The sequence below is a fragment of the Ochotona princeps genome, chromosome 12 (genome assembly GCF_030435755.1).
Source record: "Ochotona princeps isolate mOchPri1 chromosome 12, mOchPri1.hap1, whole genome shotgun sequence".
In the NCBI taxonomy this organism is placed as follows: domain Eukaryota; kingdom Metazoa; phylum Chordata; class Mammalia; order Lagomorpha; family Ochotonidae; genus Ochotona; species Ochotona princeps.
This window is the reverse complement of record NC_080843.1, coordinates 15,554,175-15,577,039: the sequence shown is the minus strand read 5'-3', so window position 1 is coordinate 15,577,039 and position 22,865 is coordinate 15,554,175. Positions and strand designations below refer to the sequence as shown.

At 39.3% G+C, this 22,865-nt stretch overlaps 1 protein-coding gene across 1 annotated transcript in view; it reads left to right on the top strand.

Moving 5' to 3' along the window:
- Positions 1-22,865, top strand: part of GPC5 (glypican 5) — a 323,101-nt gene that overhangs the window by 35,596 nt on the left and 264,640 nt on the right. The window contains exon 2 of the mRNA XM_004577634.3: positions 681-814. Coding sequence (XP_004577691.3) covers positions 681-814 — 134 coding nt within the window. The remainder of the gene's footprint in view (positions 1-680; positions 815-22,865) is intronic.

The following is a 22,865-nucleotide window of genomic DNA, read 5'->3' as shown; positions in this document are numbered from 1 at the left end:
CTGGACCAATCCTGACTGTTACAAACATTTGAGATGTGAACCACAAGATGGGATGTCTCTCTGTGCCTCTTCATCTCTCTCTTCTCTTTCTGTCTTTCAAAATACAGTATATACAAATTAATATCAGTATAAATCTTTTTAGAAAATCCTTTAGTTTTTCTCGTTTAAAAACTGTGATGACATGCTAGAAATCACATCAGAAAAGATACAGCTACTATGAAGTGACATCTTTATATTAAAGACATTATCATTTTAAAGGATCTTAAGAAAATCATAAAGGCATTTGCTCTTGTGCCTAGAACTCATTTAGAAAAGGACAGCATATACTGCCAGTCCACTTAAAGAAATTGTACAAGTGTGTGATGTATCATAAATGTAAACCAGAAATAATATTTGGTTTAGTTGTCTTATTTATAAAAGTAGTTCGTTGATCAATTTATGTATCTAATTCTGCATAGTTTGTACATGTATACTTCAAGCTGTATAAATACATATCACACGGATCTTTTTATGGTCACAGTATATAAATAATTTGATTCTCTGTAAAAAATTGGTAAGCTTATTTTGATGATAATTATGTATAAAAAATAAGTAATAGTTCCTTATGCCTTTGAAATTTTATATTCTCAGAAAGGCTACAGGATGATTTCTAACTGTATTTTTGTTTTCTAATCTAAAAGATAAATAGGATTTGTGGCCGCCCAGTAAGATCACCTACTCGAAGTCCTCGTTGCTCTTTTGACGAGAGCAAAGAGAAGCATGGGGTGAAGATCTCTGCGAGGAATGGCGAAGAGACGCTGGCCAACAGAAGAAAGTAAGACATTTGTTTTACAACCAGAAAGAGAAAAGAAAGTAAGCCATTAATTTTACCACAGAATAGAGTATACTCAATTAAGTAGAACCAAATATTGGGCATCTTAAAAAAGTTCATAGAAAATATGTGTTATAAAATTATATGTGGGTGTTAAATTTTCTGTGCAAAAATCAGCTTCAGTTAGTTTTGTTTCATAAACCATTTGAAGTAGCATTACATAGCATGGAATAAACTGCATCAGCATTGAATAACTTAAAAAAAATTGTTGGCTCAGGCCCGGCGGCGTGGCCTAGCGACTAAAGTCCTCGCCTTGAAAGCCCCGGGATCCCATATGGGCGCCGGGTTCTAATCCCGGCAGCTCCACTTCCTATCCAGTTCTGTATATCCGGCTTTCCAATAATAATAAAATCTTTAAAAAAAAAATTGTTGGCTCCACTGAGTTAAATTATGAAGTCCATTTTGTAATATTTTTTCTTATATATTCTTTTTTTAACTTGTGGAAGTTCCTAAAAGAATATCACTACCAAAAGCAACTTCTGTTGATTTAAACCAAGTGAAAACTGTTAAAGCAAAGCCATGGAATGGAACAGAATGATTTAGTGTTTTGCATAGTTTGATGTATTTTCTGTAGTAGCTGAAAACAGAAATTCCAGAATGTATGAGTAGTTTCATCAGTGTTAAGTCCACCTCTGTTTGTGGAAAATTTAGCATTTTACATGTAAATAAGTGAGACTAAAAAATATTTTGATGAAAAAAAATCCTGTGATTACTAGATTTTGTGTGCTACAGGAGTTTGATTGTTTAAAATTATGTTCAAGGTTTTGCTCGCTAGGTTATAAAATTAGTTTCAGGTTGTGTGGCACTAGGACAGTTACATTTATGAAGTCTTTCTAAGGTTACATTTATAAATTGAAACAATTCATCTGACTATGTCATTGTAGCTATTACAGAGAGAAAATGGTAATAGTTTTATTTGGTAAGGGTAGGGATTAAATTGACAAAAGGCAAATTAACAGGCAGGCAGAAAAAAAGTATAATCAATTGTTATAGGGATGAGAGTCTGTGGAATATAGGAGACTGTGAGAAGAGCAGCTGATGAAAGTACAGCCTCCTGGTGTACAGAAATAGAGTCTTGTAGGGTGGTGAGGTAAATGATTGGAGACCAAAATGAATCAGGATACCGTGAATCAGCTTTGCCATTTTAACTAATGCAAATTTCCGTAATAATTGAAATGTATTTAATAGAAGAGCAACTCTTCAGAGCTACCAAGTTTGTGCCTTCTCACAATAAGCAGCTGGAAGCGATCAGTGTATTAAAGGATACATTTTAATGTGACATTTATGAGCTCCTGCAGTCGGTACTTTGGGATACCGTGTTCTGAGCCTGGACATGACCGCTGTTGACACAAATAACTTGACCTGATGCTTCTGCTAGCTAGTAATTTTTATTAGTGAATGTTTATTAATTAATATTTAGTTTTGAAGAGGAAAGCCTAATCCATACTCCTTGTAATAATCTAATGATATGAAAATCCTGGAGTAGTTAGGCTTCAAACTGCCTTTTCCTCTTTCACCATTCTACTTTTCCTGTGTTCTTTAGAATTTAATTGCTTTCTACCTTCTGATAGATTTTTAGATTTGCATTTCCTTATTACCCTTAGGAGAATCATAGAGATCACAATATGCATTTTTAATTTTTACTGCCTACTTACATTGCACTCATGCAATGTAATTGAACGACATAAGCTAACTGCTCGACTCTCTTCCACCTTTTGGGCTTTTGGACATTTTGACAAGCCACAAGGCATTGTTACTCTGAACTGTAAAGGAGGTTGTCTGAGTGGTTTGACAGTGCTTGCGCTGTTCAGCTCTCAGGTTGGTGTGCTTGGGCTGGATTCACAGCTCTGCTCCTGGTTACAACTTTCTTCTGATATGCACCCGGGGCGTCAGTAGTGTTGGTGAAGTGACTGGATTCCTCCAAGTAAGGCAGGATCAGATTGCATTCTGGACCCCTGGCCCAGCCCTGTCTGATGTTGCTACTTGGGGAATAACCCAGTGGAGGAGGGTTCCCTTTGTTTCTCTCTTTCTGCCTTTTCCAGTAAATATAAATGCATAAATAAAAAATTCAATAGTTGTTTCTAATTTTCTTACATTTTGTGCTTTTTCACCCCTCTGCCATTTCATGTGTTCATCTGGAATTGTTTTTGTTTTAACCTAAGTGTTTCTTGCAATGATTATTAGTAGTAAGGAATTCTTCAAGGTATTGTCCATTCACAACTTCATTTTTAAAGAATATTTTTGGGCCTGGTATGATAGCCTAGCAGCTAAAGTCCTTGTCTTGCAATCACTGGGATCCCATGTGGGTGCTGGTTCTAATTGCAGGAGGTCCGACCTCCCATCCAGCTCCCTGCTTTTAGCATGGGAAGGTGGTCAAGGATGGCCCAAAGCTTTTGGACCCTGACCCATGTGTGAGACCTGGAAGTGGCTCAGAGCTCCTGGCTTTGGATTGGAGCAGCTCTAGCTATTGCTGCCACTTGAGTAGCGAATCAACAGATGGAGGATCTTCCTCTCTGGCTCTCCTCTCCTCCTCTGTATATCTGATTTTACAATAAAAATAAAAATAAATCTTAAAAAAAGAATATTTTCACTAGTTTTACAGTACTACCTTGCTACTAAAAAAATCACACACACACAGACATATATGTATATGAGTATATATATATATATATATATATATATATATATATACACACACACACTTTATTTGAAAGGAAGAAACACAGGCTGACAGTTCATCTATCCAACTATTCACCCGAATGTTTGCATAGCGACATTGCCTAGGCTGTCTCAGGACTGCAAGTATACCTTGCGGGTTCCTGAGGAGGAGATGCGACCTGAAGAAATGGAAAACAGTGCTCTCTTTTGGCAAGTGGAAAAGTTTATTTCCAGGGTTTCAGTTTTTATGCATTTTGTGAAACAGTGGTTCAAACATAACTCACAATTAGCTCATGTCTAAGAACCGAGACTACGGAGAAGCTAACAAGACTACTTAGTCAAAGAGTTATTGAGACAGGGAGTAGATAAAGACTACTGTTCATCCTTGATGGACTAGACAGAGCACAGATGTCCGCCTATCTTCAAGGAGAGCACGAAAGCACATCCAAGGACTCACTGGGTGCAGGAGCACACTGTAGGGGAGAGGCCTTCCACCTTCTCATTCCTGGAGCCTCTTTTCAACAGGGTCCCACAGGCCTCCGCTCCCAGCTATCCTATGGACTGTGTTCCGACACAGGACCATCTGAAGAGATGGGAAATCAGTTGAGCTGTGTTAATGGTTGACGGAGACCCAACTACTTGAGCCATCACCTATACTTAAGTAGTGTGGCAGGTTAGCTAAACAAATCTAATATGAGAGATACTAAGGTAGTTGGTGATGCTTTTGCCCTGCTCATGTCCCTTCTACCAGGCAGTTTCATCTGCCTGCTGATGTCACTGTCCTGGCTGCTGCTAACTCATAATCCTTTTCATGTCATGGAGGATAGAAACTTAATGGCTTAAAGCAACAGTAAGCAATTATTATTCAATTTATTGTGAGTCAGAGTTTTGGGAACTGATGACCTAGGGAATTTTGGCTCAGAGTCTCTAGGGAGATTGTTGTGAGGATGTCAGCTGGGATTGGGGAATGTTTCCCAGTGGTATTATAAGGCTAGCAAAATCATTTGATCTGAGTCTGCCAAAACAGCCGCAGGCAGGACTCTAAAGTCAGTACATCTACAGCAAACTAATTTTTAAGTTGATAATTTTATGTGGTCCCCAAAAGAAGTTTTAAATAGCCAACTGGCCCTTGGAAGAAAGAAGGGTTGAAAAAGGCTTAAGTTAGGGGCTGGCATTATGGTCCAAATGGTTAAGCAGCTGCTGCTTCTAATGGCCGCACACCGTAATGGAGTACCTGTTGGAAGCTTGGTGGCTGTGCTGGTGGTGCAGCTCCTTGCTTTTGTGCCTTCAAAAGCAGCAGAATGGTCCAAGTGCTGAGACTCTGTACCCAAGTGGGAGATCAGGTTGGAGAATCTGGCTTCTGGTTTTTGGCTTGGCCTGCTCCTGAGGGTTGAAGACATCTCTGTCGTATTGTTTCACTCTGCCTTTGAGGTAAAAAAAAAAAATCAATCATGAAAGTAAGGTGAAATGTGACTTGCATGTCCTTCCCTAAGCAGACCTCCCTACCTGACTGTTGGTAGCAGGCTTCTGTTCTTATCCTCAAGAACTCTCCATAGAGTTCCCTGTGTCTCCGTATCGTGGTGGCTGCTTTCCCTCCAGGAAGAGTCCAGCAGAGAGCAAGACAGAGGATGCCGTTGTTCGTGTTAAATAATACCTCAAAAGAGGCATACACATTTGCACAATGATGCCTTAAGTTACGTGGGTCACCTCTCTTCCGAGATGATAGAGAAAGACACGAGTGAGAAGGCTGGTGGAGGTCACTTAGGAAACAGATTCCAAGTCTGGTGAGATTTCCATCTGCCTCACTCACGTGGTGGCAGCTCATGGACAATAACTAACATTGGGATATAAGTGTTTTGCACCTTGCTTCAGGTTTTGGGGACCAAATATGTGGTGTATTTGTGCTTCGGCACATTCTGTGCAGTGTGGCTGAGATCACAGCTCCTCGTGATTCCTTTCTTCCCACTCTATTTTCCTTCTCTTACTTCCATCCTCTTAAGACCTGTCCCTCCCTGAATGCTCTTCGCTCCAACTCCTGTCTCACAAATGTTCCTACAGTGAAACAAAGAGTACCTAAAATTGAAGGATCTAAACTAAAGGCAGAATGAGTGTAAGGTACAATTACAGTATTCTATCCTAAGTGTGGTATTTCTCTTAATACAAACAAACTCCTAACCTATTTCTAGTATTTCAAGAGGGGCAGTTTATTCATTAGCAGGTGTATCTGCATGAGAATTGTGCTAACCTCATTCACGGTCTTGGCAAGTCTTCTTTTTGTTTGAGAAGAAAGGAGCTAAGCCCTAGAGTTGAATTCCTTTGATACTAGTTTGGAGATATCACTATACTACTTCAGCTTACTCATTTTTTCCTATTTCTATATTTGGAGTAATGAGCTTCTGAAAGACTTTGAGTGATTGCTACACAGAGTGAGTGCAGGGGTATTCAACACTGAGTGGCAAGCAAGAACTGCTCCCTTTAGCAACAACCAAAGCATCTCGATTTTGCTTTTTTGGACAGAAATCAAATCAGCACAGCTGTAAAGGCCATGGCACTCCTGTAGATGTCTAAACCAGCCCAGGCACAGTGATTTCCCTGTGGCAATTCCTGCTCTCGGCTTGATTTCTTGAAGTTAGCTGGTAAGAATAAGCTATTAGCCTGCTTAAATTGGTGATAATTAGCTGTACATTATTATTTCAAAGTGGTGTGGCTGTGCCAATTAAGTGGGTAATTAGGAAAACCCCAGGACAATAAATTAAGACAGAGTCTGCATACTAGCACCCCATCTGTTCTCCACTATGCATTCCAATTAGCCAAGTCTCTCTCAAGAATGCACGATTCAGGGGATTGCTTGCATGCGTAGATATGTGTTAGGGTAACTGAGACCATCCTTGGTGCTTAGTAAAAATAAAACTTTGAGTGTCAGACAGAACTTTGATATCAAGCTGCAAAAGTGAGAAATGTAAAAATAGTGGATTTTAAATGTTTGCAATAAAATTTAAGTTGTTATGTAGGTTTGTTTCCGTTATTTTCTTTCAAACTTAATTGGAGCCTTGTATCAGTCACTTCCATCTATTCTAAGGTGTTTATTAAATCATGATTTGTTAGATCATTTTATCACTTGGATGATTAATCTTATTTATTGAATACAGGTGCTAAAAAGGACATGTGAAATTGTAGCAGTATAAGAAGAAGAATGAAGCAGGGATTAATTCTGATTCAAAATGCCACTGTCGACTAAAGATCGTTCATCTTGTATATCACAAAAATACAGTTGTTGAGTTGATTGATTTAGTGAAACATACAGAGTCCTCTGATGCAACATGTAGGGTGGGTTTGACCAAACATTTAAGCCTTCTGTTGAGTTCTCTGCATATGCACGTATCAAAGTGCTGAGTTATAGCCCAGTTCCCATTCCAGTCCCAACTACTTGCTGATGTGTGCCTGGGGAAGCAGCAAGCTATGCCTCATGTACTTGGGCACATGCTCACAACAGGGGAGACTCTGAATTCCTCACAGCTGGCTTCAGCCTTGCTTGGCCTCAAGTGTTACATATAGCTGGGGAGTCAGCTGGCAGAAGGGAGGTCTCTCTGACTTTCTTCTTTTTAAATAAATAAGTAAGACATTTAAATACAAATCTTAGAACTATTAGCAAAATAAGTGAAACTGGTTTGTAAAAAACAGGGTCAGAAACTTTAAAATGTGTGTTTTTAGTCAAATATTACCTATCACCATACTTTATTAGCAAACCCAACATTAATTGTAAAGAAGTACACTGCAACAAGGGGACCTGATTATGTGGTGTACCGTTATGAGTTATATTGGCCTTCATGCTGAATTGTATGTACTCAGTGGATGAAAGTATTCACAGATCAGAAAAAGTCAGTATTGTGTATGGTACTTGAGAAGACAATTTACAGTCTGTTTCCTAAAAGGAAGTTAGTTCTTCTTTGAGGTGCCATTATTATTTATTACCTGTAAGCTTAATTTACTAAAATAAAGATCATGTTCCCTTTCAATGTGAAAATTTCTGTTTAATTTGAATCAGCGCTTAGTAAGTGATGGTAGTAAGTGCTTCCAGGGCAGAGAAGGCCATGACAAAGCTTTGCACAGGGGGCAAGAGGTGAACCAGAGAGGCCACAGAGGAAACCTGAGCTCCCAGGCTGACCAGGGTCAAGACATATGTGAATGATGAAGATTGGAATCTTCAGGGGGTCAAAAAGCAGGCACACAGGAAGAAGAAATACCAGAAGGCGGAGAGAACATATGGCAAGAGTTTGGGCTGGTGGTTCTTAACCTTTGGGGTTCATGCATCCCACTGAGAAGCTGATGAAGCATTCCCAGAAAGAAAAAAAAAACTGGTAAACAAATACATGCTGAGTTTTGTTGCTTTGGGAGCAATTTTCTCCACCTGAAAATGACATTAAAAATAAAGCCTTCTTTAAAAAAAACAAGTTAGCTCATACTTTCTGGATCTGCCAAAAAATTATGGCCATTTAATGAAAGGTCTTAAACTAAAACCCAGCATGGAAAATAAATCTAGTTTTAAACACTTCTTGTGCCGAAAAGTATGAGAACTTCAATAATTGGTTATGAAATAGAAGTTGAGGTTCTGATTGGTCTTAGATTTGACTACATTACTGGTATTTGACACGCAACAGGTACTCTTTTTTGTAAAATGAATTACTGTAGATTTTAAGAAATTTACCTGCCTATCACTGGCTGTATGAAGATTTCTGATAGCTTTTTTCCTGAGATGAAAACCAGCTTATTTTAGAGAATATGAGATTTATCCTACATTCATAGGATCTATCCGTAACATTTTCATTGTTGGATTAATTTGTGAAGTCTATAGTACTGAGCCTGTCAATGCTAGAATGATATTAACAGAAAATAAATCTCCCAAGGTTTGAATTTAGCCTAGGAATTAATGGGTAGGCTTAGATACACGTATCACACTTGGAAATGCCTGTTTTCCATACCAGTGGATGGCTTCTGAGTTTGCCAGCCTGCAAAGGCAGACTCTGGGAGGCAGTGGTGGTTGGGTTCCTGCCACAGGCGTAGGAGACCTGAATTAGCATCCCCAGTTAGGTGTCCAGCTCCTGTACAACATGCATCCTGCCTTAACCAGCATTTCGGGATACCAATCACTGTCATTTTCTTTTTGCCATCCCTCTCCCCCAGTCCATGTCCATTATTCTCAAATAACTAAGTAAATTCTTATTTTATTTTATTTTGTAAAGGCTTGCTTATTTGAAAAGCAGAGTTTCACACAGAGAGAAAAGATGGTGGAGAAAGAGCAACTAATTTCATGCACTATTTCGCTTCCCAAATGATCTTAACAGCCAGTGCTGAGTCCGGTTGAGTTTAAGGTCTACAGGTGGTTAGCAGGGCCTAAGCGCTGCTTCCTTAAGTGCATTAGCAGGGAGCTGGATTAGGAGTAGCTGGGAACTGAACTGGTGTTCATATGGGAGTCCAGCATTGCACACTACAACTCAACCTGCTGTTATGATGACATTTCCTAAAAATAACATTCTCCAGATTTGTCACTACAGAAAGTTTTGCAAATTATAGGAAAGAAAAAAACTTTCAAATTGGGTGGGCATTTTTCTAAGTGGATCTCCAGAATCCTTCCATTTCCAGTAAGCAGCTTTGTTAGATGAGTTGGAAGCTTAGTGTTTGGAATGATGACTGTAGGGTTATCCCAACTATGGCTCAAAGCAGCCCCCCACCAAAGTTACTAAACTGTGAATGAAATGTTCCCCAAGAAATATACTTAAGGATATATTTTCTTTCCTTTTTTTCCCCTTTCCCCATTCGTCATAAACATGGACCTTCGATTCGTCTCTGCGGGAAGTCAGACAGAACTGACTGCACAATCATGAAGAATATCAAATCCAGCTCCCAGTTTGTTTTTCTTCCATTGAATTTTTTTTAAAGAGGAGAGGCAGAGGTTTCAAAGGCTGTGTTGAACCCAATCATTTCTTTATAAGAGTGTATAAAAATTACTTCAAAATTTTTGGTAGAGTCTGTGTATTGTAATGAATGAAATGCCCTCGCTTTACCATAGTAGCAAAATCCATGACATTTAGAAGCAACGTGGGGCTTTTGTCTAAGAAGAAGACTGTCAACTACTGTCTCTATTTTGCTTTGCGTGGCAAAGAACATTTTCATCACTTCAAATCTATCAGTGTCATTTGAATGAAATTTCTGAATTATGCACCTGTATCCTAAGATAACATGGAGATATAAGGAAGAGAGATTCTTCATCTCCAGTGCTTCTTGTGGGGGTCTACTGGCTGAATCTTGGATCATAGTGAATAAAATAGATAAAGAACTGAAGAGTGTAACAGTTTTATGAGAGTGAAATGCAAAGAAATGATGAATTGTGATGCATTTATTATTTATTATAGACAAAAGAGTGATAAACTTGTAAAGGATTGGCGAAACAGATTTCTAGACCAGGTTAGTACATTAGGATATTATGAAGAGGGAAGAATATAGAAGTTAGTGGAAGACAGGTTTTAATTGAACAAGTACTTGGCTAATTATCAATCTCTAGGGATCAGGGCCATTTTCTGGCCTTTGTTTCTGCAGGACGTCCCTCCCCTTAATGCCTTTGTGACTGGTATGTACAGAAAGATAGGCCAGGTTGCTGTTGTGCAGTTATACTCTCTTAAGCAATTTTGCCTTTAGTTATTCACTATACACATTTGATGTGTTTTGTCCTGTCTTCAGCAAAAACAGCAGCATCAAGAGATACTAGTGGTTCCTTCCAGTTGTGTGTTGAATGGTGGTTTCAAAGCTGCCAGTTTCCCCACATTTTATCTCAAACTTGTATTAAGAAATGCATCCAATGTCCAGTGTTGTAGTGCAGTGGTAAAAGCTGCATTCTGCCATGCTCCCATCACATATGGGTGCTGCTTTGGGTCCTGGCTGTGCCTCCTCTGATCCAGTTCTCTGCTAATGTTCCTCGGAAAGTACCAAAGAAACGTCCCAAGTGATTGGACCCCTGCCGCCTGCAAGAGAGACCCAGAAGAAGTTACTGGCTCCTGGATTTATCCTGGCTTAAAATTGGCTGTTGCATCCATCTGGAGAATGAGCCAGGAGATGGAACATTGGTCTCTCTCTGCTTCTCTATTCTCTCTCTCCCCCTCTTTTTTGACTCTGTCTTTCAAATAAATAGATAAAATATTTTTAGAAAAAAGGCAGTGTAGCTAAAGGGATTATGTAATTTGATATTGACATTGCTTTATTTTCCCCCTTCACTTCTTTCTAGGGCTTGAATCCGATCAGCGGTTCCTAGTGCACCAGGCCTCACCGGGCTCTCTAGAATCATGAGTGGTTGATTTGGCTTGAAAGTGTAACAGATGAGAATTTGAAGGAAGTTTCAATATCAGTCTTTATTTTAAGCCCATATTTCTGTCATTACAGACTTTCAGATCAAACATCTCTCTGAAAAGTGTTTTGCAATTTATCTGATGACTTTTGAAGCCAATAGGTCAGAATTTTCTTCACCTTCCATCAGCAGGAATCTTATATATATATATATATTTTTTATTATTATTAATTACATTGCATTCTGTGACACAGTTTCATATGCTCTGGGAATCCCCCCACCATTCCTTATGCCCTTCCCCCCATGGTGGATTCCTCCATCTCGTTGCTGTATTACATTTCAAATTCAGTCAAGATTCTTTCATTGCAAGAGTATACCAAGCATAGAGTCCGGCATCTTATTGTTCAGGTAAATTCAACAGTTTCTTGGGGAGACCATCTTTGGTCTGAAGGTAGAGCTGGCAGAATATCATCCTGATCAATTTAAAGCCACAACATAACATCAACGACAATTTACAACATTATGGAATTAATTGACATGGTATTGAGAAACCAGTATGTTAAAAAAATGCGAGTTCTTAACCGCATCCTGTGACTATTTCATTGACATTTCAGTTTTAGTTTATACACAGAACCGGCTAATATACACCTTAAAATGGCTATCGGGTGCTATTCAGCTGTCTCATGTCTATTTTCATTATAGTATTTAGCAGTTTATAGTGTTGAAGCATAATTTTGCTGAACTTGGCAAATTTTAGGACAGTCTAAACTGGGTTATAACTCTAACAAGGCATATGTCAACAATTGAGGTACAGAACAGTTTTAGGAGGGGTGTACAAAGAAATCTTCAGTATCTTAGTGAGGAGTAATCAATCTTTGTATCCTACGTAGTAAGGTATGTGTGAGTCCATGCTGACCATTTCCTGTCTGGTTCTAAGCTTTCCTTATTGTTCTCTGCCTATGCTAATTTGTGTGTGTGTGTGTGTGTGTGTGTGTGTGTGTGTTGGGGGGGAGGCTCTGGAGCGACCCTGATGGTCACTGTAAGAGAGGGTGGCGATCCAAAGTTGGAACTAAGTAAGGACCAGAGAAAGTTCCTCTCCCTAGTCCCTCCCGAAGGAAGTTTACTGTTCTTGTGTTTCTGTGGACCGCTCAGGGTTCCTGGCTGTTGTTCCGATGACCTTGGATCCTGCGATGAAGGATTTGGGCTTCTTCCATCCCATGTGGTAGATCCAAAGGCACTCCAATTCCCCACGGTCTCTTTGGCAGTTGGGATGTAGTCCTTGGTGCCCGTACTGATAGTCTTTGGTGAGGATCCGGGAGTCTCAGGGTTGGGTTACAAGCCTCCTCCTGTCCCCCCATCAGCAGCAATCTTGTGCATGACAGAGAACAGCAATTTTGGGACCTTAAGTAGGATTTATAATCATCATTTTATTTGGTTTATTTGGCTTATTTACATTTTCCAATGTAATCTAAGCTCTATGAAGCATTCACAGTTAATCAAAATGGGTTTATTATTGTAGTTATCACCAGTTGGAAAATTTGTTAAATGTGGTACTAAAGATAGCAGTTAACACTGATCAGTTATATTTTATTTTATCGTAAAAAAATGTTGTAAGTAAGATAAGAGAGAATAGCAGCGTTTCCCAAAATAAAGATTCTAGAATAATAGTAATAAAATTGTGGGCTAAGATAGCTTATTTTCTCTGAATTCTGTTTAATTGTGCCTTACCACACTCTAATTCTTTATATCAGAGCCCAGGGAAACACATTTTTGGACTGAGCAATACAGAATGTCTGGAAATATGAGTCTGAACAGTTTATACCGCGAATATTTTATCTATCGATCATGCAAATTTGTGGGTGGACATAAGTCAGAGTATCTAATTATAAGAGGGAAATGAAGAAAGTGAGAAAAGAAAGGATGAAGAAGCATATTTATTGGTAGACTGTTAGTTCTTAATTAAAATTCCAAAACTGGAAAGGGAAATTATTTTTCAAAACATTTTAGCTCTTGATTTTAAGATCAGTTTTAAAATATTGGCAAGCAGAAAATACCTGACAACAGATAAAAACAAATATTCAAGATCTGATATAAAGCACTGAATCTAAAAATATGGTCATTCAATAATAAATTTTGTGAAAATGACATACTTGTGAATTAGAATCATTAGATTGGCACATTTGGTTTACTAACCTTGATGTTGCTTTTAGTCCAATCATGCGAATATAATAAGCATTTGTTTCTTTGAATATTGATTATAGTGCTTCTTTAAAGTAATAGAAATGGGCCATTTTATGTTTTAATTAAAGCAAATTTTAAAGGTAGAGAAGTTATTTCACAATCCCTTTCAAATGGATGTTCAAAGTTTGCTTTAAATCCTTTTTTTAAGATTTATTTATTGTTATTGCAAAGTCAGATATACAGAGAGAAGTAGAGAAAGAAAGGAAGATCTTCCATCTGATGATTCACTCCCCAAGCGGCCACAGTGGCTGGAACTGCGCCAATCCGAAGCCAGGAGCCAGGAACCTCTTCTGTGTCTCCCATGCAGGTTTAGGATCCCAAGGCTTTGAGCCATTCTTGACTGCATTCCTAGACCACAAGCACGGAGCTGGATGGGAAGCAGGGCTGCTGGGATTAGAACTGGCACCCATATGTGATCCTGGTGTGTGCAAGGTGAGGCAACCGGGCCAGGCCCTCTTTTATCTTGGACAATGGGTATAGTGTTTATTCTCATAAGTAACCTAAACTCTTTTTTAAGGTCAGTTTTAATAGATAACAGTCAGTGCTTTTCAACATAGAAATGGAAATGTAGAACTTATTTGGGAAGCTTGTTTGAACAACAGGTTTATATAGTTCTTTTTAGTTGAGAATACCCTTGGCAAAGGTGCTTGTTAATGAGGTGTTAACTGATCATGGGCTGGATTTAGAAAACCACTGAAAACCAAGGAGAGGATTGTAGTCTACCTGCAGAGATGGCGGTGAAACTTGCAGCTCACGGCCAGTAAGACTTGCAAGAGACAGCCAGTCATGCAACACCTGTTTGAGAGGAGCCCTCTGCAAAAGGGTCTATAAGAATGTCATTGAAGTTTCTGTGTGACTTTTCATTTCTCCTTCCCGTTACTGTTTCTGTTGCTCCCAAGCCTGCTACCCATCTGAACACTGTTAGCTTTGTGGAGAAGCCCATCTCCTAATGAAGGTAAATCATGTCCTGTGAACAGACTTCCTAGGAGGAGAGGAAAACCTGGAATCACTTAAGGGAAAAAAGTGCTGAAATTGGTATGGATTTTTAGGTCACAGTTTGCATAATGCGCAGTGAGTTCATGTGGGGTTCAGGGAGCACATTTTGGAGCTATCTTTTAGGGAAAAAATCTATTTTTTATTTCAATAAAATATGAATTTAGTGTGCTTGAACACACTTATGTTTGGGCGACTGTGCCTAATGCCATATTTGGCTTTGCTTCTAAATGTGCGTTCACTTCTCTCCCACCTCTCCAAGCTCAGGAAACTAGAGTTCAGCTCTCGCTATGGCTTATTTAACCGTATAAATATAATTATTTTAAACATTTGATTAAGAACTATGATTACTGTAACATAGACATCTAAATACTTTTAGAGATTTCTAAAAATGTTGTGCCACATAGTATGACTTAAGTGAGAGTAAAGTAGAATGATTAAATATAGGCTCAGAACAGCAAAAGAAAGTAGATCTTATCTAGAAAGATGTAATTATATGTTTCCTCTGCTGAGCTGGAGACTGACATTTTAAATGTCTACCTTTTGACAGCTGTGGTCAAACGTCTCTCCGGGGTTGAGCATGCTCATTAGTGCCACATTAACCTTAACTTTGCCTTAGGCCATTAACTAGCAAACCACTCATTTGACCTTTGTTCTGCAGACATTTTCAAACAGTGTGCTAGGCCCTGCTTTTAATTTGGATTCCGTATTATGTGTGGACTGACTGTACTGGTGAAGGAAATCAATATATGTCATTAAATAAAGAAACGTGTGGTCTTAAAGCATTCCACAGAGAATGGCCCCATTTGAAAATAAGATTTTTCTCCAATACTTTTCCAGATAATTAGCTTTGGTCAACGTCAGTGATAGTCTCTGGTATGTTTTACTCACTGGAAAAAAATGAGAAGACATGCGATACATGGTAATTTACGAATGTTTTACATGAAACAAATTGCCCTTATTGAAGACACATGGCACCTGAAGGGTGCGTCTTGAATATGGCTGTATTTCCAGCAATACCTAATTAAATGTCAAATCAGATGTCATTCAGGTCTTAAGCGTAAGGTAAATGCACCCTAGAAGATTGGACAAGTTTGAAAGTTGCATGGTTGCCACTCCCCAAGCCAGGTGGTGGAAGGAACATGTGAGCTTTAGGAAATAAATTGTTAAATAAGTCTTGCAAAACATTCTGATAGACCATGCTGTTTTGTTAGAACCACTCTCTAAAATATTATGCAAGTATTTTAAATAATGAAGATTTATGTCTCATGGTATACAGTGTCAAGTAGAAAACGTGGTTCCATGTACGTGTGTGTAGTTTGGCACCAGTTTTGACAGATCAGACCATCTCCCTGTGTGTTTCTCTCTCATGCTAGGTGTCCTTTTGCATGGTTGCTCGTTAGCTTACACATGGAGAAAGCAAAGGAATGCTAAACACTAGGATATTGTATAAGAATTAGATTGAAGGTTACAAACACTACCTAGTGGAGAGGAACAGGTTCTTCCCCGTTTTCCTATGTCTTTTAATTATGCTTAGTAAAAACATGTTACTTTTAGAATTAAAAAAAAACCCTTGAAATCAATTATGATGGGACAGCTTAATTTTATGGTAACAGTCCAGCATTCCTATGTCAACAGACCAAGGAATGACAGCCTCAGTGTGGGTTGCATTTCATTTTGTATTTTTTTTTTTTATCACTGGATCTCTGGAGACCTTTGTCGCACAGTTGACCTCAAGGGCCTGGGAAGCAATGAAGCAATAACTATGCGAGTCCATGCTTCTCCCTTGCCTTCAGGAAGCTGCAGGCAAACAAAGCTGCAGGCAATGAATGAGCAATTGTACTTCAGCTGCCTTCTGCTTTGCTGTGCTAGCTCGGTGCACAAAGCTGGTCATTAGTGATCAGATTTTACCTTACCCTGTTTCCCACACCAAACATTTAGATTAGTCAAAATATTTAGATAACTGCTGTGTGAACATATTGCATTATTTTGGAAGAAGTTACATGTCCGTATTCTGATAGGAGAAACTGTTGGTGTGTTGTTTTTAAAATGTGATGATTTCTGTGTTTAAAGTCAGACATACTCTTCTGCTTGCTGATTCAATAGACCTTGATCATTTTAGGATTTAAATTTGTTTTAATTACTCAAGTGAACATGATGGCCACATCTCCACTGATTAAGTGCCTAACTAAATGGGAATTTAGTTGCCTTTCACAAGTCTTTCCACCCCTCTGGTTTTCACTTTCAACATAAAATTAGATTGGATTAAATCACCGATTCTTCACCTGGCTGCACTTTAGTGTCCTGTTGAAAGTTTTCAGAGAACTCAAATGCCAGCCCCACTCCAGCACAAGAAATCTGAGTGTTTGAAGGAGAAAACAAGATGGACATTTTAACATGTTTCCTTAGAGAAACTGAAATCTGTTTGTTGGAGTAGTTGATTTTTGAGGCACTGTCTTCCTGAGACCATGTATCTGTGATGCATTAATTATGATAGCTATCTTACACAGCAGCGTGGCTAAATATTAATATGTCACTACAATTTAGTTTGAACATCACTTATAAACCAGAGCCACACTGACGGGTAGAGTCTCGCACAGCTTGCAGTCCTGCCCTTTAGACTTCTTCCATCTTTTCTTGCAACAAACCAGGAAAGTCTCTTTCTTATATTTCTTCATAATGTGGGAGCACATTGCCTAGTTTCCCAAACTGCCTGTGTTCCATGGTGCTTTGAGAACTACAATTATCGTAATATATTTGAAACGTATTTCTTTCAGGAGTTTTCAATTCTAGAACTGATAATAAGTAATACTGCATCAGGGACTAATTTGACAAGAATTGCTGGGTCCCACGTTAGTGGATGCAAGGGGTCCATTTGCCTGGGGTGTTGCCAAGTAATCAGCTTTCAGTTTGAATTGCTTGGAGGATATCCTATTTATTTGTAACAAGTAAAGTAGACCATGGGAATGCATATTTCCCTAAAGAAATTGCCTCCCTGAGATGCAATTTTCTAGGCCTTTTTAAGCAAGAGTTAGAATGGTACCCAGGTTATAGAAAGGGATGGAGGGCTCCTCTCCCTGCTTGCAGTATACCTCTTCTTTTATTATGGATTAAAGCATGTGAACCACACTGGTTTCCTTGTTTGTGAATGTCTGGGACCCTCTGAGTACCCGGTTTCAAGATACATCTTCTTGGAATGCTCTCTGAAAAACAAGCTATGAGCAGGAGTACATTTTTGGGGTCTGCCCATTCTCCAGTACCCTCCTCTTGGCTAGCCCCTACACTCTTGGCTACACCTGTTGGTACTCCTGGCTATCATTCCTGGCTATCATTTGAGGTGTTATGTTTGCAAATAGAGGAATTACACTATAACAGATAGCTAGGGCTGTGAGCAGACATGGACAAAAGCTGGATAAGAAACAAGCGTGGATTAACACACAGGATGAAGTCTGTACACCTTCGTCAAGAGGGATTTACAGAAGAGGTTAAGTTTAAAAAAGATTTTGAAGAATGGTAGAAGGAGTTGAATAAAGTAGGAAAATAAGATGGTTGCGTTCTGAGCTTGGAAATGTATCCAGTAAATACAGAGGTATTTCATGCAAAGTGTGAATAATTGTGTGTGATTTTTGGCTAAAGTATTTGAGGAGAGTGGAAAGGGAGGAGACAGGGTGTCCAGGATGAAGTTGTAAGCCCTGGTTCAGATCTAGTTATCTAAATGGCTGAATCTTCAAAAGCAAGGGCGTGGCATTGTTACTGAAAATAAGGTAAGACTTATTCATTTGAAGGCTCAGACTTGAGTGATGGAAGTTGGTGAAATCAGGTTTCCTCGAAAGCCAGGAATTTTTGGAGAGGGGAGGGATGATTGTTAGCAAATGATCACACATTTTCAGGTCAGGAAGAAAGCTTTTGAAGCAGCAAAAAGGAAAACCACAGGCAAAGACAAGAAGGGGAGAAAGGATGGGACCAGTAGTTTGATGGCTTCTGGCCAGATAGTGAGGGCTTGGTTGGAGTCATTGTGGTTAATTTGAACCTACAAGTCTAAATCCGGCCCTGTGGTCATGCTACCTGGGACGGGCTGGATAACAGCAACGTCAGCTGGCTTTCTCACGTGCAGTTATGGAATTCTTGAGCAAGCAGTATTTATCTGTTGAGCATAAGTGTGATTAGTTGCAAAGTCAGCAGCTAGTTTTGATTAAGGAAAATGGAATCATTTAAGCTACTTTTACTGTATAGCTGACTTAGAATGCAGCTTTTGTGTACAGGATGGGGAATGTGATGTAGCTAAGGTGGGGCTGCAAATCTGGAGGCAAGGGGAGGGGTGACATATGTAAGACTTTCACAAGCTCAAGTAAGAAATTAACCAATGTTTATATGGCCCAACATATTCAGACAAGAGCACTTGCCTATTTACCATTGCAGATTTTCATACTTACTCTTAATTTTGTTTGGTTCCTCTGTTCTACAGATGCCTCAAAGCCAGGATGAGCAACCAACATATGTACCACAATCCCTGAAGGCTAATTAGCTGCATTTACTATGTTCATAGTTCTAACTGGTGTTATTCTGGTGATTGTAAAATACTCACACACACAGTTATTTTCCTAACATCTTAAATATATAGTAAACCTGAGATTGTAATATGTTATTATTGAGAATTTTTTTGTAAGGTTGAAAATGAAGTCCTGTGTATAGTAGTCTAAGTGTTGAGCTGGAATAGAGGTATAATTCATGTAACAGGATAATTGTAATTGACTCTATTAGTTAATGTTGTATGATGGTCTTTTGCACTGTGGAACACCTAACTTCAGAATCCCCCATTCTCTAGTTCTTGTACTGCTTTAATTTTGAAAATTGTCTTTCTTTATTCTTTGCGCATTTCTTGAATGCATTTTTGAGAGATTTTATCCATGCCTCTGGCTTCAGTTAGTCTTTCTGTGAATGATGGGTTCCAATGATGTATCTGGTCCACTAGGGTTCATGGTCACATATTTAGCAGCAAGCACGTTTGATGCATGTGCTCTTGTGCCAACATTATCAGCCCCAGCTAATTGCTCCTTTGCAGTGTTGAGCCTGGTCTCCCGTCCCAGGACTACTAAATGTGAATCTGATTTTGGTCAAGATCCCTGGTTGTATTAAACTGAGAGAGTGGTCTTTTGTGTGATTTTCAAAGAACGCTGCGACTGCATGTTGAGAGTAGACCTGCTGCTTTCTTAGCTTTCACTCACTGGTTCATTTGCCAACTGTTTATTGGAAGTGCCATGCCAACACCACCAATTTCAATTACCTTCTAAGGGGGGATTTGGTGATTTTCTTGTTAGTTGTCACAGAGCAAATACCGAAAGTTAGGTAAACGAGCAAAGGTGTTTATTCAAGGAGTGAAGAACATGAGAAGCAGGAGCCATGCTGTCAATTCAAGTGTCAACTTGTTGGGGACAGAGGAGTCAGAGGAAGTAGGCAGCAGGATTTCTGGAAGATTGACAGGACCAATAGAATGTGGAAGCTGTTCACGGCATGGGTGGGATTGCTAGCTTGCAAATTGGGTTAAAATGAAGTTAGTGGTTTCTGATTGTTGCTGAAGCAGTACTAGTTGGTCTGGCTGATTGTGGGCCCTTGAGCTCGGGGAAAGGGCAGGTTGACTACAAGCAACGACTGCGTTTGTGAAGGGCTGATAACTCAGACCAACGGCTCACTCCCTTAGGTAACACCAGCAAGGTGCAGGAGTAATGGCAGAGATTGTCAAAGAGTTTACCAGTTAGAGTCTCATCTTCAGAAGATGTTCCAGGAAAACTTAAAATACACATTTATACTCATACTGCTGGCACACACAAAAAATCCCCAGTTGGGATCAGGGTTTTGTAACTGATCTTTGGTGAAGATATGCGTCTCTTGGGCAAGGAAGTGCCCTGCTGCTGCCCACTGTCTGCATCCTGGACACTTCCTGTAAGAGCCCGGCTGAACTGCTTCTCACAGACTATTTCTTTAGGAGACTCTGCCTTCCTGTTTCCTGCACTTGTTCCCAAGTAAAGCTTTCCCCTGAAGAATTTTCTCTTGAGCCTGGCTATTTTGAGACCCCTCCAAGGAACACACTCCCTGTGTGTATAGAGACCTAGTGATGCAAGCACAGAGGATGGTGAGAAGGGCTAAGCAAGGCACTGAGAGAAGGAACTGGGACAGAGAAGTCAGAAACCTTTCCTTTTAAGGATCCATTGATTATTATTTTTTTTTAAGATTTTATTGTTATTGGAAAGCCGGATATACAGAGAGGAGGAGAGACAGAGAGGAAGATCTTCCATCCAATGTTTCACTCCCCAAGTGAGCCGCAATGGGCCGGTGCGCGCCAATCCGATGCCGGGAACCAGGAACTTCCTCCAGGTTTCCCACGCGGGTGCAGGGTCCCAAAGCTTTGGGCCGTCCTCGACTGCCTTCCCAGGCCACAAGCAGGGAGCTGGATGGGAAGTGGAGCTGCCGGGATTAGAACCGGCACCCATATGGGATCCCGGGACTTTCAAGGCGAGGACTCTAGCCGCTAGGCCACCGCCGGGCCCCAGGATCCATTGATTATTAAGGGGAAAGGAAACTGGGGCTCCCGACACAAAAACTGCAGTAGGCAGTCTGAGATCCATTAAATATTCCTTCGTTTTTATGAGATCAATTTGGATATCTTAGCATGGTAGCCATTTGCACCTGATCTGTTTGTTGCCAGAGGACTGCAGATATAAACATGTACATTTATAGAGAAAATTCAGGATGGGAGACACAACTTTTCCTTCATTGAGGCTTATCTTTCCAGAAATGATAGTCTTCCTCATTTCTGTTTTAGTAGCTGCTGAATAAGAACTGATCATTTTTGTTAATAAGATGTTTCCAGCATGGAGGCAGTCTACTCAAGTGGCACATAGATTTGTAGTGTAACTGCAGGAAAATAAAGCTTTTTAAATGTGTATGCTAAGAACTGAGTCACACTCAATGTTTCTTACAACCACTTTTCTTTTTTTTTTATTCATTGTTATCCTTGTTTCACCACCTTGTTTCACCTTGTTTTACTAAGTCTGGGTTAAATAGAAAATACTAAGCGTGGCAACTTTATTATCTCTGTGATTCTAATGTTCGAAAATCATATATATTCTTGCTTTAGATCAGCCCTGTCTGCAACTCATCAGATTTAATTATTTAATTTTTATTTTATTTTATTTTATTAAGAAGTCAGATATACAGAGAGGAGGAGTACAGACAGAGAGGAAGATCTTCTGTCTGTTGATTCACTCCTCAAGTGGCTGCCGTGGCTGGAGCTGCTCTGACCTGAAGCCAGGAGCCCAGAGCCACTTCTGGTTCTCTCATGAGGGTGCAGGGTCCCAAGGCTTTGGGCTGTCCTCGACTGCTTTCCTAGGCCACAAGCAGGGAACTGGATGGGAAGTGGGGCCGCTGGGATTAAAACTGGCGCCCATGAGGGATCCCGGAACATGCAAGGCAAGGACCGCAGCCACTAGGCTACCATGCCAGGCCCACAGATTTAATTTTTAAAAAATATGGTTGCTTTAGCTATATTTTTCAGTGACTGCTTTTAAAATCTCGTTTGAAAAGGGGTTATGTTTTTTGATTTCACTGGGGGTAGTATGATTTTGCAAAAACTGCATGCCTGCTGCTCATTTCAAGAATTTCTTTATTTTACTATTTTGTTTGTTTGTATAAAGGGAGCGACCATCATGCACTTCACATATACACTTTTAGGAACTTCATCATACTTCTCATCTGTCCTTCTTAAACTCCTCCTTTCTTTCTTTTGTTCCTTTTATTTTTTTTTAATAATATGCTCCAATTTGGTCATCACAAGCTTAATCCTCCACTAAATAAAGAATTTAACAAGTAGAAAATAGAAAACCTATTATTCCACATGTGTATAAATAACTGTTATAAATGAAAACCAAGTCTCAAGATGTCAACCTAACTCCTACGTGTCTTTTTCCCCACTGCTGCTCAGCTAGCACACATCAGAGGAAGTGTATGGTATTTGGTTTATTTCACTAAGCATGATTTTCCCCTCTTTTTTAGTGTGTTTGCAACTCTTCTATGTCGGACTTTTAATTTTCATTTCATTTTCAAAACATTTGTTTATATCAAATTGTCAGAAACAAAATCTTTGGGACTTGATGCTTTGAAATGTTAAATTCAAGTTCTTAATACTTTAAAGCCTCGATTTTACAGCTAAAAGTTTTTGATGCCACATTTAAAATTTCAAAAAATATGCATTTTTGTTTTATTTTGCTTCTCATCATTGATAGGAAGTCGGAAGTATTGTGGGAAGCAAAGCATCTTTTGAATATTTAAAATATTTCCTACAGTAAGTTTTGTTTTTCTGCTTCAACAATATCTTATGTATCTGGATTTAGAGCCACATTTAGCGGTCATGCTAGTTTCTGTTATTTGATAACAAAGAATGAAAATATGTAACTTGAGTCTTCTGAAGTTTTCATTCATAAGCAATCAACGAGCTGCAAGTTTCTGACTTTTTTTAAGATGGAAAAGGAACTAATATTGTGATTTATGTGTCAGCAGCTGGTTAGGATCTCAGGAGGAGATCCATCTACAACGTGCACAAGCTCTCAGACCAAAATCCATACACCTGGAAAACTTTTGTTTAAAGAACAGATTCACATATTGACATTTCTTATTTCTTTAAAAAAAAGTATCTTTTTTTTTGGCCTGGGTTATGTTAGAAGTTTTTTTAAAATAAGTGGAAGTAGAGAAGATTAAAAGTTGTATTTTGAA